Source organism: Falco punctatus (genome assembly GCF_963210335.1).
Source record: "Falco punctatus genome assembly, chromosome: 2".
NCBI lineage: Eukaryota > Metazoa > Chordata > Aves > Falconiformes > Falconidae > Falco > Falco punctatus.
Window position 1 is genome coordinate 21396936 of NC_137581.1, and position 19343 is coordinate 21416278.

General features: G+C 38.7%; 1 protein-coding gene across 4 annotated transcripts in view; it reads right to left on the minus strand.

The window, feature by feature from the left end:
- The window catches only part of SACS (sacsin molecular chaperone), a 57896-nt gene that overhangs the window by 14982 nt on the left and 23571 nt on the right, over window positions 1-19343 (minus strand). For 2 of the 4 annotated variants that reach the window (XM_080376356.1, XM_080376357.1), the window contains exons 3-9: window positions 18107-18257; window positions 15119-15206; window positions 11968-12053; window positions 8161-8272; window positions 6677-6823; window positions 3895-5377; window positions 2171-2262 (exon numbers count right to left, since the gene is read on the minus strand). In XM_080376356.1, coding sequence (XP_080232482.1) covers window positions 2171-2262; window positions 3895-5377; window positions 6677-6823; window positions 8161-8272; window positions 11968-12053; window positions 15119-15206; window positions 18107-18257 — 2159 coding nt within the window. The other 2 variants (XM_080376355.1, XM_080376358.1) reach the window with 2 other exon arrangements.

Consider the following 19343-nt stretch of genomic DNA (forward strand, 5'->3'; position numbering starts at 1 on the left):
CTAAAATCTTGTAAAGGATAATCTTCAAGTCCTTAAGCGTTTCTAGAATATTTAGAAGAATTAACCTTGTCATATTAATTTACAAAAATATGTTCTTCTGATCAATAAGAGGAATACTACCAACCAAGAACAAGTCCCTAGAAAAATATCATTCAAAGAAACTGCCAGAGGAAGAAGAGAGACAGAAGCAAGACCTCAAATGCAACCAAAAGACTTCCCAGGAACTAAAAAGAGTAGATAGCCTTGGCTGCAACTCAGAGACCAAGCCTGGAAGTGAAGGAATGTCCAAAAGGAACTTAGCAAGGGATTGCTTTATGAATACATAGGGTTTTTTCAATTTTAGTCACCTCTGCTTTTTCTGTTTATAAGATGTATTATGGCATATAGTCTGTCAAACCTGTATTTTGTTTTCGTTGCTTTGGTCCATTTTTTATTTTATTGTGTAGGACATCTCAAAAGTCAATTTAAGGTATCATCACAAGAAACTGGCATTTTTTAAACCTAATATTTTGTCTTCCATACAATCCTTTATCCATCTAATCTCACTGTGACTGTCTTGATCCCTATATATTTCTGTTCTTTTAAAGTCCCAGAAATTACTACTACAATAAACAGCATTTCTTTATGGTTCTATCCCAGATTAAGAATATTCACTGTTTAGATGCACAATTAAAAGCAATCACTACTTTCAACAATTTATAGTCTGCATTAAAACAAATTACAAACAGTACTGGAAAAAGTAACAGAAAAAAAATACTAAAACAATCATATTCTACTGCAACAATATACGTGACACACATCATATAATATACCCAAAGGCTTTGACAATTCTGCTTTTTAGAACAAAGGTTTTCTCTATAGCAGTTTCAGACTTGCTGTTCTTCATATTTATTGACAGTCTCAGCACTGATTTCACATCTTCTATACAATTTATATTATTTTAAATATTTACACTATGCAATAAGTCACTCCCAATTCTTTCAATGTTTTCATGGGCGCTTTGCCATACTTCGAAAATTTATCATCTTGCCTCAGAATTATCTTTCTTTTTTCTTATTATTTTTTATAATAAGCAATGATCAAGCCATGGAGAAAGGAGGCTTCCAACTGAACAAGCAGAACAATAAACAGAGAACATATAAAGGATTGAAGGGGAAAGGTCAGAACACAGACTGAAGAAATACACTGTGACTGAATGACTGAAGACCATGATAAAGGGTATTCAGAAAAGCAAATCAAGACAATGATTTATAGTATTCTATGTCTGGTTCTAATATCTTCAGTCTAAAAAAGAATTCTGATTAAATGAGCAAATTAAAAAAAAAAACCCAGAGATAAGAATCTTTTTCTTAAAGCACATTTTCTAGACATTGAAGAATAGCTTACCATATTCTTGCACTGTTTAAAAATAAGCTGACGAGTGACTTGTTTGCAAATTGTGTTTACATGGAAAGACTTCTGAGACTCAAAACTATGCATTTGATTGGTAAATTTGAAATGAAACACAAGGGTGGAAAGGTAAATATAGAAAAATTCCAAACAAAAGAAGCAAAATAAATTGTGAAGGCAATTAAACATAGAAGCATCTTATCTACAGATGCAGCAAACTTCTTCACAAAGTTTTTTGACCAAGATTGGAAGGAAGTATTTCAGTAGGTCCACATGGACACAACTACAAGCTATGAATTAAGACTGAGGTAAGACTTGATGAAATTATGTGATCTACAGTATGCTTGAGGCTAGATGCTTAAGCTGGTTTCACCTGGTTTAAAAAAATACACTGATGTGATCATTGCAATTGTGAGGTAAGAGATGATCTACAAAGCCAAAATCATGACATAGCTATTGCATATGCAAAATACAATTCAGACCATCTGGAGTGGTGGAATACTATTTGAACAAAATTACTGAACCTTGAATACATGCCTTACTAAGCAAGTATCTATTCTTTTATTGTAAATTTTCATCCTTCTTCCCTTGCCTTTTTGTCTATTTAATTCTCATTTGTGTCATGCCCACTTCAAACAATGTGGGCTACCATACCTTGATAACCAACTTGTTTATGTGAACTCAATTTCAAAAGAGACATTACTTTAAACCTGAGTTGACAACTAGTGTGTTCAACCATTAGAAATTTGTTTCACTATATGGAGAATACGAGACATATTACCTCGGCTTTTGGCAGCTTCTTTTAAAGCAGCTAGAACCTCAGGCTTCAAGTCATCAGAAAGTAACCTTCCTTCCAGGCCAGGAAAGAGTGATCTATCACACCATCAAAAAAAACCCAAAACAAAACAAAACACACTTTAGCAAAGCATCATTTATGCTGCTGCACAGCCATTACCAGCAGGGTAATCATCATGGCAAAACAGTTGCATGCAAAGCAATCACTTACATATGCAGAATAGGGCTTTCAGTGGGTGTTTCTTTATAAATGAAATAAATCATACATCTAGAAGCACAGAGTAGTAAGAAACTAATTTTCCAACTACAGTTCTTTTCAAAGCAGGTCTAAGCAAGTTGTTTGGGTTTTTTTATATTAAAACTGGGAATAGAAAATAATTTTCATCTATTTACATTCTTAAAAACAAAAGTAAAACTGCACCTACTATTCTCTCTTAAAAGATTCTTTTTGAAGGCATACAAAAATACATGTAATTCTAGGACTTCACATCTTACTGTCACCAAAAGTCATCTCATCCTGCCCTTCCCTTCCTTTATATTAGCACTTAAATAGTTTTTCAGGGCTTTGGTCTTCCTAAAATAAAAAATAACTATCCAGTTTAATTCTGACAGCAGGTATGTTAATTATACATAAACCAACACAAAATCCTGTTCTTCCACAGGTGTTAACAGAAATTTTTAAGAGCTTATTTTACCTTTTCAGCAGGTTCCAAATTTGAATGTGCAAAAAGCCAAACTCTTAAATTGAAAGTGGTTTTAAAACACCTAACGTAAGTCAGTTATCATATTTATGACATTCGAATTAAAAATAATTACTGCAAGCAACAATAGAAGCAAATAAAGCATTACTATTTCAAGTTTCTGTATTATCATAGCTAACAAGTAGATTTATGCCTGGTATAACATGGTTTTTTACCGGTTTTATAATGCTAACCAAACTGAGTCCATTACCAACAGCCATGCTTTCTCCCCAGTGACCTGAAGGTCACTTACTCCAGCTAGCCTGCTCTTTGCTATCCCCTCCTGTACAGTGTCAGTGCAAGCTTTTTTGGCTGATAAAATGTGAACCAAATTGGAACATGATGCAGCTGGGAAATAAGCAAAGAAAAAAAAATTAATTGGAGAGGGACTGGAAAGAACATAGGGAGAGCAGATGTAAAAGACAAGCCCACTCCTTACCATGGTAGTATCTGCTTGATTTCTGAAAACAGTATGTTATTAGTACTAAGCCCTTCACTGAAAGTAAGCATGTTGTGTAAAAAAAAAACAAAACACACACACAAAAAAAAAAAAACAAACCAGCTTGAAGCAATCTCAAACTTTAAGTTTAATAAACACTCTTATCATTACCTAATTTAATGTACTTCCTAGTATGCACATTTCTAACCTCCTCCTATTTATAATTGTCAGAAAAATGGTGATTTGAAACGTACCCTGAGCTGTTCCCTTAAAGCCTAGATCACACAATTCTTTAGAAAATTATAATGGCCAGCAGTTGTAAAACTTTCCAAAGGAGACATCTGCACACAAACATGTACATATATACAGAAAAATGAATTCTATCTAATCATTATTTCATTACTGTACAGGCTGCTGCTTATCATCCTGTTTGCTTATAAGCAAGTAACAGTCTGAAGCTCTGTTTTAACATTTAAACTAAAAAAAAACCCACCAAAACCAAACAAACAATATTTAAAATATTAAGTATACCTGGGATATTCTTCTGAGGTTATGTAAACTACATCCTGTTCTGACACAGATGAGGAAAAAGAAATAAAATTTCCATTCTGTAATGGCAAAAGCTCCAATCCAATCAGTTCACTGTAGACTCCATCAGAAAGCACAAATTCTAAAAGATGAAGCTTTTCATCAGCAGGTCCACTGTGCCCACACTTCCTTAGTACTTGCCGTACTACAGCAGGAGTCACTTTTTTCACAGCTTTAGCAGTAGAAATAGTAAGATGCACTGCACTAGCAATATTTGCTGGTACCTTGGCAATCTGCTTCCCTGAATTCTGGAGGTAGTTGAGAACAGACTGTGTGTACTCCAAACTCTCATCCATTTCAGAAAAGTGCACCTGTTCTACCTTTATCCACTGATTACTCACTGAGTAAATAACTGTATGCTGGAGCAGCTCTTTAAAGAGAGGTACTACAATCGGTTTCCACGGTACCCTGATTTTATTCTCATCTGGCCATAACCTATAAATTCTTTCAGCTGACAATGGAAAATCTGAATTCTTCTCAGTCTCCATTCGCTTGATAGCTTCCAAAATAAGGGTGGTATATGCCTTTGGCACTATATTTATCACAAGAAGATCATTCCACAAAGCTGCTGGATCTCTCCATTGATCCAACTCTCGCCATTTGATGCTCCTCCTATTGTCTGTGAGACCAAAGAAACCACTAACATGAACTGGGAGTCCAGTTTTGCTTTCTTCACCTGGAGGCAAAGGAAGAAAACAAAATGCTCTTCCTGAAAAGTCTGCTACAGCCGCTTTTTCTTCCCCATTAGTTGATAAAGACATAGCTATTCCAATAGCAGGAACAAATTTCAAGTCATCAGCTAAACAGTCCAATTCAGTACACATTCCTCGACCACCTACACAATTACATACTAACCAAGAAGTCTTCTGTGAGTCCTTAACACTCTCATCTTCTACAACTATATTTACATGGTATGTCACACATGTTATGCTATTGCTTGGAACTCCCTTACAATACTGATTTATTGCAGTTCCTAAGATTTTGATAGAATTGGGTCTTTCATGTTTCAAGGCCTTGTTCTCACTAGCAGTTACTCTAAAAATCAGCCTCTCAGTTCCATCAGCTTCCCTAACATGCAATGATACATCCTGAACACTCTTCAAGAAGAGCAACACAGTGTCCGCATCTGCTCTGAAAGATTCAAACAGCTCTAAAACCTTCTGTTTGTCATAAACATTGCTGCTCAGTTGGGAAGGCTGCAGACGAAGTGGGAAACGAAAAAAGGTACCAGGAAAGTTTCCATTCTTAAATGTTTCCTTAGTGCTGCCAAATACACCAATGAAGGGTGCAAACTGGTCTGTAAGTTCATTGATTTCCTTGCTATCTTCTTTTAGATTCCAACACTGGCCTGATTCGTGAGATCCAAAAAGGGTTTGATGGGGATCAAGCATTCCAATCTGGTCACCACTGAAAATACTAGGGACATCTGTATACATAAAAAACAACAACTATTAATAATCCTAAAGCAACACATTTTTCAAATACAGGCTTAAGGAACAACTTTGAAAAGGGGGAAAAATACCCCAAATGTTATAAAACAGTAATGAATGAGTATAATACCCAGGGAAGTGGCTGAGTCACCATCTCCACAGTATTTAAAAGACGTGTAGATGTGACACTTAGGGACATGGTTTAATAGTGGACTTGGAAATGCTACGATTATGGTTGGACTCAATGATCTTAAAGGTCTTTTCCAACATACATGATATGATTCTATGACTGATAACTTATAATTCAGTGCTTATAAACAGGGAAGAAACAAGCACACCCCTATTCTGCAATTAAACATATAAATAGTCATTCAACTATTTGAAATCTAACAAACAGATTAATCAGCAACAGAAAGTATAATTTTTTTCAACTCTGTAATTCTATCTTTCCAATATTTTCAGGAAGAAAAAAAATTACTAAAGATGTATTCTATTACATTCATACTTGCAGATCTTGACTTGCAAACAGTAATCTTGCACACTTAAAAACATAAATTCCCAGAATTATCAAACTACGGAACATACTAAGCTTTTATTCATGCTCTACTAGATAAAATATTGTGAAAAAACATCCTGTCTTACAAGCTAACTTCACAAGCTAAAGATCTTATTTCAGCAAAAATTTGCTTCTTATTCTGTACTATTATAACTGTAAACTATAACTATAGACTGTAAGCACTATTTACGCTATATGCTTCTTCTGTACAGCGGTAAAACATTTTGCCAGAATAATAGGTTTCAAGACTGAATACTACCAGCTTGTAAAAGAGTATGCACTACCTCTCTCAAATGTAAATGTAAATACTTCTGCTACAGAATATCCTTTCTACCATGAAATAAAATCACTGCTTAGTATGCAAGGAACCTGCATAAAAGTTTCAGTCTAGTCTAAACTTGCACTTATTTTCTACTTAGATATCTACCCTATATTATAGGCCTCTATAATATAAAAAGCAGTGCATAACTGAAATGACATTGTAAATGAATGTTCATTTCAGTATAAGGGACTAAGTACTGATGTTACTAGAAGAAACAAATCTCCTCCAAAAACCTTCAAAATCCAAATAATACCTTCTAGAGTTTTAGGAAATATGAATGCTTCTTAAGGAAACTTAGCCAGCAATCCAATTTTAAAATGCACTATAGAGAAAATAATAAATGTTTGATGAATATCTAAAATAATTAAACAATTTAAAATGTCAACATTTTCATTTTAAAATATCTACTGAGAGTACCTGTTATATGATAAACTGAATTAAAGCCAATTCCAAATCTTCCAACTTTCAGGGGATCATCTTTCTTCCTGCTTCTTGCTATTTCCTGTATACCATGCCAGTCCTCAGGGGTAAAAATTGCATCATTGTATGCATAAAACGCTGGCCCTATAATAAATAGGCAAGTGTTAAAAAGATGGCAGAAGGAAACATTTTATTGTTTAAAATTTCTAGGAAATTAACTTACAGAACTAAGAAAGTATTTCTTTAAATTATGCATGTGGAAATTTAATGGGGAAGCTATGATTCAAGCTGACATCAAATTACGCTTGGTGATGAACGGGAGATATAGAGTAGCAGCAAAAGCTAAAGGCAAGGAGATGGATTTACCTCCGTATATGCTACTTAAGAGATTTATACTCTGATGTGGTATCTAGTTCTGGTGTCCACATTTTAAAAGAATGATTCTGAAAAACTGAACAGAATGCAGAAAACAACAAAACCTCTGAAAGAAGTGTCCTGTGGCACAAGGCTTAAACTCAATCTGTTCAGTCTATCAAAAGGATGTTTGAAAGATGTACTAACATGGTCTAATAAAACCTCCACTGGAAGGGAATACATGGCAAGATATAACAATAACCCATGTCTAGAAGGTGAGACAAATTCAAATTAGAAGACATAACGGGGCTAATTAACAACTGAAAAAAGCTAGAAACAGGATGCAGTGGATCATCCATCACTGTAATCTTCAAATCATGCTGAATGCCTTTTAGGATGATTATGCAAACTAATTTGTTTGATAAATACATAAATGACCTCTATCACACAAAGCTGTATTAGAAGATATAAAAACCTGAAAGTTACAAGAAACTCCATTTGCAATATACAGGCAGCATGGTGCAAAGTTTGGTATGAGAGAGAAAAAGATAGGGAAGAAAACAGAACTGCCTGGAGAACGCTGAAATGTAAGGGATCAGGGTCATCTTTACATTAAGAACTGGAGATAGCTCTCAAAATGTAGAGGTTAATACACAGAAAATCTAAAAATTACTGTCTAATACCCCAAGAATTCTTTTTTCCTAGGTCTTACCTATTAAACCTTCTTTATTTGTTCTACTAAAAATCTCTTCCTGTATTTTGGAATATTGAGTGACCCCAGGGTAATAAGCCACAGGATACACAGTCACCCTGGGAGAGGGGACTTAGAATAAAGCAGAACATGAAGGCTTTCTCAAACAGCATTAACTGGAAGCAGTGGGAAAGCTGCTACTGACAATCTACAAGAAAACAGTTTAAGGCCTTCAACTGCCACACTGGCTTTGGAAAAGAACAATATTGGGACATAGACAAAATATGCACCTAATAAGGTGATCACTTCCATACAGCAAGGAGAAAAAAAAAAAAAAAAAGAGAGAGGGGGAAAAAAACCCAACAACCCACACACACACACAGAACCACATGCATATTGAAGAATAACGGCCAAAATTAATAAAAAATATGTTTGCCTTGATACTGCGCCATGTCCTTCGACCACAGAGTTTCTGTTCCATACTGAGTTTCATCATATAAAAACCTAACTTCTGTGGCACCAGCATCTTCTGCATTCTGTATCAGTTCCTGAGGCAGCAAAAAAACCAAACAAAAACAAAGTATAATGTAGTAATGTTGTACATGTTCTAGCCATGGCTTTCCAATTTAAGCTGTAGAAAACAATAAGCAATTGTCTCAAGTGTAATTGTTTTCATACTTTTCAACCAAAATTATTTTATCCAGTTTACCTGAAAGAAAATAGACATCATTATAAAAGGAGTATTCAGACAAATACTATAAACATTATTTGAATCTGGAGCTCAAATTCCACACACTAACAGTTACAAAGTTGAGAAATAAGCTACTAAACTGTTACTACTATATTATTCCAAATTAGAGTTGCTCAAGCCTAAAAACAATGCAAGACAGCACAAAAAAATAACAACAAAAATATCAATGTTCACTGCTAAGCCCACACAACAGCTGTAAGACAACAGTGAAGCATCAAGTCATAAAAGGGCAATATACAGCACTCTTCTTTACATCAGCTGAATTCCATTTAAGTTCACATTTCACAGTATGAACTAACCATTCAAAAGCCATGGTGCTCACTTCTCACACCCTTTCAGCAAAGGGCTGCCAAAGGGTTCTGACCAGTAACTCTGTAAATCATGAGCCAACAGATCTCACCTGTTGAATGAAGCCCATACAATAGAAAGAGGCTTACATTAAGACTGAGTATTTGTTAAATAGTATTAGTAGTGGTGAGAGCTATGGAAAAGTCCAATAACTAAAATGTCAATAAGCTAGTTCTGTAAACACTACCATTAATAAAGTATGCCTAGCCAGTCACATTTACATCAACAGCATACGCTGCAGACACATAAGCACGACTGACTATACATCCCTACAGAATTTGAACTTCACACAATGTTCTATTTACACTGAATCAAAGAACGTATCAGGGCTCCAAAGATACACACTCACATGTACATATATATAAACACACGTACACACATGTGTGTATGTTTGTGTGGGTGTATCTAAGTTTGGCATAAGGAAGTATCTCAGCTGAATTGAAAAGCTATGTAAGTACATCACATCACATGCAGTGTACTCATACAACTAAACTCCATTAAATTATGCATAAAAATAAAAGACTTGTTAGCAAGATGAATCTTTACTTAAGGAAAACACATCACCTAGCAGCAGATATTTCAGATTAGGTTGCATTCTAACACACTCTTGACAGTAAAATAAGCTACTTGCTATTCAATATCTGGTTTCAAAACCGTAATCCACTAGACTTTTCACTTTGTGACAATACGTTCAGCCTATAAGGCATACCACACAAGTAACCAAAACATACTGTTTATATTGCCACTTTACATAATTTTGAAGCACAATGAGATAGCAAGAAATATACCCACAGTTCAGCGTAAGTAATAAATTTTTAAAGAATCTCCACAAGTATTTAATTAAAAAAACCCACGCAATTCTGACCACAGCAATCATCTAAGAAGATGCAGAAAGATAGCCAAAGCCTCTAGAAATACTAAATACTAAGTATGGAAACCACAATGTAGTCAGAGACTTGCATTCACGCTGTGGGACACGGAGCATCTGCTACATTCAGCGGTAATAGCATTGTATTTGAAGAATCCGAACAGTGAAATCAATCAGATCAGCAGAATTCCTGGTAGTAATCCCTCCATAACAGCCTGTTAACTCTAACTTGTAAACTGTTGAAAAGAGAAACATTTCTACTTTTAGATATACCTATCTGATTTCTAAGGACATTAAGGAATAATTACCTTATTTCTTCATGTTGGAATGAAAATTTGGGTCTAAATTGTTAAGAAGGTCTGAACCTTTCATGATTCAAATGCATCTTACAGATTCAACTAGTACTAGGAAACAGTAAAAATGTAAGCACCCATCCTATGCATAGACACTGCTCAGAACGTATCCAGGATGCAGTTTGCCAAAACAATTGAAGATACGCTTATCTTAAGCGTTCACACTAAATTAATCAACTTCTAGTTCCACAGTTGCAAAGAAAACCTTCCAAGAGACAGCAGGAACTGTCATCACCTGACACCATCTGTATTTGTGTGTTTTATGTATACAGATAGATATACACATATATCTGTACCAAATGAAATTAGTTAGAACCTAGTACTCCCATATACTAAGGAAATTAATCTCCTAACAGCCATGTGATGAAGCATCCTGGCTGAGAAGTTTAACATCCAACCATGAACTAAACACCCCAGACACTCTTAAAAAAAAAATAAATTCAAAATGACACTTTCAAACATTAGCATAGGAAGCTATGCTAAATCAGACAAATCATCTCCTATAGGCACCTGTCTTTCCCCTTGTGGGATTTAACAAATTTGGAATTATTTGTATTTCTTGAGATCATAGAACTGTTTGGGTTGGAAGGGACCTTTAAAGATCACCTAGTCCAACACCCCTGCCATGGACAGGGACATCCTTCATTAGATCAGATCACTCAAAGCTCTATTCAACCTGACTTTGAATATTCCCAATGATGAGGCATCCACAACTTCCTCGGGCAATATGTTCCAGTGTCTCACCATCCTCATCCTAAAATATTTCTTCCCTATGTCCAGTCTAAACCTACCCTCTTTCAGCTTAACACCATTGCCCCTTATCCTGTCACCACTACAGGCCTTGGCATAAAGTGTCTCTCCATCTTTCTCATAAGCCCTCTTTGTATGTTGGAAGGCCACAATAATGTCTCACCACACCCTTCTCCTCCCCAGGCCAAACAACCCCAACTTTCTCAGCTTTTCTTCACAGGGGAGGTGCTCCAGCCATATCTAAAGTAAGGTGAGGTGAACTCCATTCTACCAGTTCACCATCCTATTTACTGAAAAAAATCTTTAGTGCTTAAATCAATGTTGTCATTTTCATTGTTAGGCTTGTACATGTAACGTTCAACATTCAAATGCAGAGCACGACAGCGTAACATGCCCTGATGTTGCAAACTTCGCAGTCTCCTGGACCAATGAATAAACACCGCAAAGAACACTAACCTCAGTTCAGAAAGTCCTGTGACATTCTTTCACTATGAGAACCAATGTCTAGACTAAAAATATTTTTCAGCCCATACAAAACTGATGGGTTCATTATGCTTATCACTCTAGAGCAAGTCTCCCAAAAGCCACTCAAAAGCCATCTTGAAAGTGTTCTTAATCTAATAATGAAACTTCGTGATACTGTCATAGTTCACCAAGGAAAATGTATTTAGCTACCAAGAAACTCCACAGCAAAATCTTGTATTAAGATCCCTAGCTTCTCCTAATCTTATACTAAGATAACACCTTCCCAAAATTTTATATACTACTATGTGGTTTGACCATAGTTTATAGCAGACATGAACCATAAAGTAATAGGCAAAATAAGTATTTTTGATAGCTCACTCAAATAAAGTACATCATGAAGTCTCTGATTTAATTATTACTTCTGTGTTTATTTTTATCTATTTATCTTTTATGTATCTATACTTTATAAATTATAATGGTATCTGTGACAAGCAAACTCAGAAACATTAAACACAAGGAATAAAAAACCAAACCAAAACACAATTCCACAACTCACTTTGCCTTGTCCACAGAAATGGCAACATGTATCTCCTCTATTACAATGAATAACTAATGAGATACAACTGCAAGATTTACTGGAAAGTGTTAAACTAATGGTATTATGTCATGCACATTAAATGACTGCTAAAAATACCATTTGTTGTATACCTTAAGAATCTGTCCTCCTTCTGGGTATCTTCTTAAAATATCCTTAAGAAAATCAACAAGTGGTGGAGTTGTTTGTCCAAAACGACCTAATAACAAACAAACAAGAATCTGTGTATTATGCTGCAATGCACTTAATTTCAGATTTAAAAACAAACAAACAAACACACACACACAACGTCATTATACAATTATGGGAGATTTAAATTTTTTTTAAAATTAACTCAAGGCCTGATACTGTACAATCTTGTATTTCCAAAATCAACTGTAATAATACATTATAAATATTTTTATTAAAATAGAAGACATATCTTGTTTCATATCTAGATGGGAAAAAATTTGGGAGCTAAGTCTTGGCACCAGTTATACTGCCAACTACTGGATGTTCAAATGCAGCAACTTCTAAAGGACTAAGGCTTTTTAAGTAGCAGGACAGTATTCTAGGGCAAGAGTGTCTCTAACTTTTTTATAGCCAGTGGTGATCCTACTGAAAGCTACGCACAAGCGCAGTACACTTTGGATCTAGTGTCCATCTCCTGTGCTGGCATACCATGGTGCTAGGCCTTGCGCTAGCTTTGGTGGTACCTGGGCTTCTTGGCACAGGAGGGAAAAGAGTCTCAGAAAGGTACTACCAAGCATCATGAATTTCTTCTCTAAAAGAATGAAAGACTCAATACGCTTCAATTCAAACTCCAGTCTGAGGCTAAAGAGCAGCTCACTAAATCAAACCCTCTAAAACATGTGCTCCAAACAAATGTTAGTGATGCAGTCCTCAACTGATGCCCCATCTGTCACTTCCTTTTAAAGTTAATAAAGTAAATAATCTCTCTCTCCCCCCTCTTCTGCATAGATATGTTTATCAAGCACACAGATTCAAATACACACATTATATTTATTATAGAATAAACAATTATATGATAAAGAAACCAATGTAAACCTCAGCAATGTGGAAAAAAGGGATAGATAGATCTATTTGCCGGGAGAACATTGTCACAACATCAAACGTCTTGTCTTTACAAAATTTCTGTATCACTTATTTAAGGTAACTTAATAGCATCAATGAAAAAAAACCCAAGAAATTGCAACTTACAGCTGAAAGAGTGGAAAGTGTTTTCTAACTTCTGTTATTATTTTTACAGTATATAGAAGTATATGGAAGTCAACATGCAATATGCAAACTTCTAAAATAAGGTGAACTGATTAACAGTAGGAAAGCCTGGGTGTTTCTTAAGTTCTCTAAAACCAAGAAACCAATCTTCTCCAAGTCTAAGTTGGGCAGGCAGGCGGAAGTGTTTAAACTACCCATTTCACTATGGGAACCACAAAAACAAGACAAGTCACTTCAAAGTGATAGAATAATGTGTATCTTCAGTCCTAACTCTTTACATCCAAGAGCAGAGCTGCTCCACGTATGTCACAAAAACTACCCTGTCTAGAGATCATGACTTACTGCATCCTATCAAAGGCTGAACTGATATTTCTTGAGTATTAGCACTGGTCATATTTAACACAAAACTGGTTCCACAAATCTGAAGGAGAAACTTTTTCCACCATAAGGGCAGTCAAGCATTGGAACAGGAGCCCAGAGCCTGTGCAGTCTCCATCTTTGAAGGGTTTCCAAACTTGACAAGATCAACCCTTGAGCAACCTGATCTGACCTCAGAGCTGACCCTGCTTTGAACAGAAAGTTGGAGGAGAGACCTCCCGGTGTCCCTTCCAACACAAATTATTCTGTGATCATATGAAAAGATTGTACATTATTTGATAGACACCAGCGTTGAGCGAACACAAAGGTGACATGGGTGATGTTCAGAGTACTTCAGCAACCAATGTGCTTGGCACTACTGACCATGCACTTCCTGAGGTTAGAAATTCAGGGCTTTCCTTGATTCATTTGCTATAAGGAAAAAAATCTCAGAACTGAAGGACTCCAGAATGAACACAAAAGGCTGATACTAAAGCCTTCAGATCTCTTAGATTGACTTACATGAGAGTTGTGGGCCAGAAAAATGCAAGCGCTTCATCTAGACACGGACTGCTTAGAGTGGTACCTCTAAGAAAATCTCAAAAAAAAATATTCCGTTCCTAGGCACCAAAACCAGCAATAGTTTCTCCTTCCCATGAAAGATTTCCTTAGGGCTACTTCACTGTCTTCTCCACATACTTGCATGGCAAAAAAACCCCAAACAAAACAGCTCAGAGAAGAAAAAAATAAAAAGCTTTTTATGTAGTCTATCACAGCCTACACACAGCAAAAAATTATCAGAGCAAAAAATCAAGAAGAAGAGAAAGACACTCATTTGATGCCACAGAACTATAAGGTTCATTTTCATAAGTATTTTCTAACCATTACGGGTTCTAGAGGATGTGAATATGAACTTCTGGCTAACATACAAAGATTTAACTTTCTTCTGTCACTAGAAAAGCTGAATCCAGTACACTCATAGCTTACATAGGCTAAGAAATAAAACATTTTGTGACTCCAAATAAAATATCTGCATGAAAAGAAAGGTTTCCTTCTCATCCCATTAGCATTTACTTCATTCCCTTATAATGAAGTTATTGTTTAAAAGAATATTAATACTGGCAACCAAGTAACATAATCATTAAAGATTTTAATTAGAGCATTTCTGAAGACATTCAGGTATCATAAGCTAAATCAAGATACCATACCAACAGATATGAAACTTTTGTAACAAAACTGTAACTAAACATAGAGAATCAAAACAAAACCAAACAAACAAAAATCAGAGGAAATCAAAAGCTTTTTACAGTGTTCCAGTTTTTTTCACAGTAGTTACAGAAAAGATATCCTTCCATTATCTGAATTGCTTACAAGTATTCAGCTTATTTTATATGAAAAAAGGCAACTATTAATGCTGTTGCCAGGCAAGTTTTACTGATTCCAAAGGACAGCAATACTCTATTCTACATATGAAATTACAAAGAAAAAATTAAACACCAAGGCACCTAAAAAGAGAAGTTTAATTTTCCTGGAGCATAATGAAAAGAACAAGTGAAGGGATACCCAGGACTTAAGACAAAAAATAATTACTTCTCATTTTAATAAGAGAGTAATTTCAGCTAACTCCACATGCCATTCAAAAATGCTTTGACCCTCCAGTTCATAAACAGAGACAAGTATTTTTCATACCTCCTCCTTTCAACCCTTTTGACTGAAGCTTTAGAAAAACTTGATTTTGAGACTTCTGAAGATCCACAATCTTGATACTATCAGATAACTGAAATAAAAAATAAGACAGATCTTGATCAGAACATTATGCAGCATTAAAAAAAAAAAAAAAAAAAAACAAAAACAAACTTAATTTCCTACATATTTATTCCATGAAATCTGGTTTTATCTAAAAGTACACAAATCCTCTGAAACATCAAGTATTCAGTTTGAGCAGCATTTTCAGTATCCAGTGTCTAGGATGGCCTCCTTTGCCTAATGATACTCCTCAGGTGAAGTATCACTTTGTTAGTAATGGGACAAAAAAATGGCTGAAAACAAATGGAAAAAATGTCTACAGAGACAATTGTCTAACAGCAGGCCATGGCCTGCCATTTTGGGGGTTGAAAAGTTGCAGGTTCTGGGAACTTCTGGAAGTGTACAACTAAAGCACTTACTGTTCTAATGTACATGCCCGTAAAGAAAATAAACATATCCAGGAAGTACAGGTCTATGTACTCCAAAAAGTACATACGGATATGCAATTTCATAGGAGTTTTAAACTAAGCAGTATCAGCTCAAAGCAGCAGAGACAAAAGTACGTGACAGAAACACCTATGAAGAATTTGACAGCCTCACCTCCACATTACCTCTACATGCAGACCTATGGACTCTCTGGAACATCAGAGAAACTGGGGCAAACTAAGCAACAAATTCCTTAACAGCCATTGGGAAAACTGTTCAGTAATGACAGCACATAACAGCTTTGTTGCAATTCTAGTTTCACATTATATGTGTGTCCCAGTCATATAGGCTAAAATAGTCATATAAATGTTATCCTGTATACCATGGTAACAAATGTAGAATTAGAAGTTGTACTGTGCTAATTAGAAACTTAACCAATTCACATTAGTTTCCATTTATAGTAAACGATACTAAAATTTTAATATGTGAAATTATATTATTATGTTCATCTCCGTTTATAGCAAGTTCAGGACTACTTCCCCACTTTGACGGGTAAAAATAAATTACTAGAAAGCTGATGCTTACACAGACGTAGATTCTTACAATCTATTTAATAAGCAAAAAACAGTCCTAATCCATAGCGTGTAGTCATAATTTGAAAACATTAATAAGAAAAAAATTGTATTCCTTTTTACTTAACAACAGTTTTAATTAGTACTTACAAAAACAGTGTGTTCATTCTGAGTTCCTACAGAAATATTATACTTCAGGTAATCTTGTCTCAAGATGTAAAATAGCTTACACTGAGTATACCAACTACTCAGGACTCACAAAACCAAAAGGAATCCACAGAATGCTGTAATCCATCATGAAGAATTAAAGGGATAGACTAACCTAATTTTCTCAGGGATGACTTTTGTACCAAAACACCAGCAGAAACAAGGAGGTTGAATAGATTCACATTAAGAGTTTAACACAGTAACAAACTATGAGAAAAAGAGATACTGGATTTTATTTAACAACTGTAAATGGCACGTAGCAGCTTACAGTGGAAAAAAAATTGACTGATGAATATTCTACTACCTATGTAATTTAAAAAATAATTTTATCCCAATAAACAGGAGTTCAAAAGTTTATAAAGAATTTTCAAAATTGCTACAGTACAGAATAAATATCCTCATATGTATTCTAGTTTAATATTAAAAAATAAATAAATATCCAAATAGCTATTACAGTCATCTCACTGACTATTCCCTGCCAAAAGATAGCTTTCTGTGCCAGACAGAGTGCTGCTCAGATATTCACTTCCAGACAAATTTTAGAAAGTGATATACAGACATTCTGCTTCCCAAATCAGGAAGGCCTGGAGAGAACAAAAATCAAATACCCATAAAACCAGGCAAGAAAATAAAAGATAAACTACATGCGTAGTTTGTTTCAAACCTGGGCCCTCAAAGACTACTTCTTTTCCCCATTTAGGTTCTTAAAAGCTTCTTGAGCAATATAACTACTAACATCTAGTTCTTTCCTAGCATCATGAAATGGTTTGGATTGGAAGGGACCTTTAAAGATCACCTAGTCCGACCCTCCTGCCATGGGCAGGGACATCTTTCATTAACTGAGGTCACTCAAAGCTCCATACAACCTGACTTTGAACATTTCCAGTGATGGGGCTGAACATTTCCGATGACGGGGCATCCACAACTTCCTCGGGCAACCTGTTCCAGTGCCTCACCACCCTCATCCTAAAATATGTACCCCTTATGTCCAATCTAAATCCACCCTCTCTGTTTAAAACTATTGTCCCTTGTCCTGTCACTACAGGCCTTGCTGTAAAGGCTTTCTCCTTTCTTATAAGCCCTCTTTGTACGTTGAAAGGCCACAAAAAGGTGCCCCTGGAGACTTCTCTTGCCTATGTATTTGCAAGTCTCCTTGCCCTATTAAACCCCAATTTCCAGCCTCCTCCCACTCCCCTTCTCGCCTCTACTCATCTCATCCCACCAGTACCTCCAGGTTCCTGCTTCCCAGAAGCCTGGCTGGGAGCACGCCAAGCAGTACTGGAGCAGGGACCCCAGGCTGAGGTCAACAGAGCAAGGTCACTCATTCATCTGACTCTCCCTTCCGTACCCAGGCCTCAATTTTTAACCTGCCAAAGCTTCCTGCCATAGCGATGTCAGCCCCGCTGCTGAAGCTGGCCAGCAGGTAGGAAATCAATTCAGGATTGAACGGAAGCCAGAAAAAGCACATCAGCATTCTCTGGCGAATATTCTGCTTCCCCCCCCCCCCCCCCCCCCCCCCCCCCCGCCAAGAAATACAAGTAGAGATTCGAGAAAGCTGGAACGACAAAAGCTGACACATCGAGGGTTGGCTGCCTGCCCACAAGACCTCCCGGCCCCCCAGGAGGGCCCCGCACCCGCCGTGCTGCCCAGGCACCAGGGGACCCGGCGAGGCCAGCAGGGAGCTGGGTGCGGGCTGCCCGCCCCGCCGGCGCCCACCGCCCCTCACCTCTCTGCCGCCCTGCCACAGCCGCTGCTCGGCGCGGGGGAAGCCGGCTTCCGCGTCGATCCGCGCCTTCACGTCCCCCACGGCCGCGGAAGGCGGCAGCTCGAAGGTCCTGCAGCCCAAGCAGTCATGAAGGACGGTCACCCGGGCCAGCCTGCAACGACACGACGGTCACCGGACGAGAAGAGGCAGGCAGCACCCTGCCCCGCCGCCCACCAGCCCTCGCCCTCGGGCACCCCGGAGGCCCGAGACGGGCGCCGCAGCCCGCACGGCGACAGGGATGGGCGGGCGGGCGCCTGCCCCCCCAGCCCCGCTCCGGCGGGGGAAGGAGCCGCCGGGCCTGCCAGCGGAGCCGCTCCCGCAGCGCCGCACGGCCGCGGCCTCCCCCCCGTCCCGCCCCGCCGCCACTCACATGCCCGCCGCGGCGCACAAAGGCCCGTTAGCTGCTGCCGCGCCGTGCCGCTCCCCGCGCGGGGAAGGACGGCGCTGCGCACGGAGCGGCAGGGAGGGGCCGGCCCGCAGCGGGAGGGCAGGGGCAGCGGCCCGGCGGAGAGGCCGCCCCGGCTGCCGCGGGGGTGAGAGGCGCCCGCCCGCCGCCCCCGGCCCTGCCTGCGCGGCCCCGCGGCTGGGGCTGGGGCAGGCTGCCCGCCGCCCTGTGCCCGCTTCGCGGGGCTCGTCGCCGCCGCCGCCTGCCGGGGCCCTGGGGCGAGGCGGTGGGTGCAGCCGCCCGGGCCTGCGCGGCATGAGGCCGCCGGCGCCGTGACCGAGGCTGGCGCCCGCAGCCGGGGCCGCAGACGAGCGCCCCCGTGCGGCGGGGCAGGCCGGCGGGCAGCTCGGGCGCCGCCACATGCGGCACACACGGTTACACACGGTTACCGCTGGTAAACCCCGTGTTTCTCAGGGGCGCCGTGCACTGAAGGAAACGTAATCCTTCCGCTCCTCGGCCAGTCGCTTCATTGGTCGTCAATATTTATTGGTATCGATCTTCTGCTTTACCTTCCAGGGTGCGCGGTAAGCCTCTGAGCCATTCCAGACTCCCGGAAGGTGCTCTCTCTCCTGAGCATGGAGCTTTAGCCTCCCTGCGACCCCCGTGAGCTGAGGGGGCCAGCAGAAACCCCCCAAGTTTGTCGCCTGCAGAGCTCTGCGCCATGGGCTGTGCATCAGTGACGGGCCCAACCGCAGCCCTGCCTCAAAGCGGCTGGTGGCTACCAGGCTGGGTATGAGGCAACAGCGTCCTCTC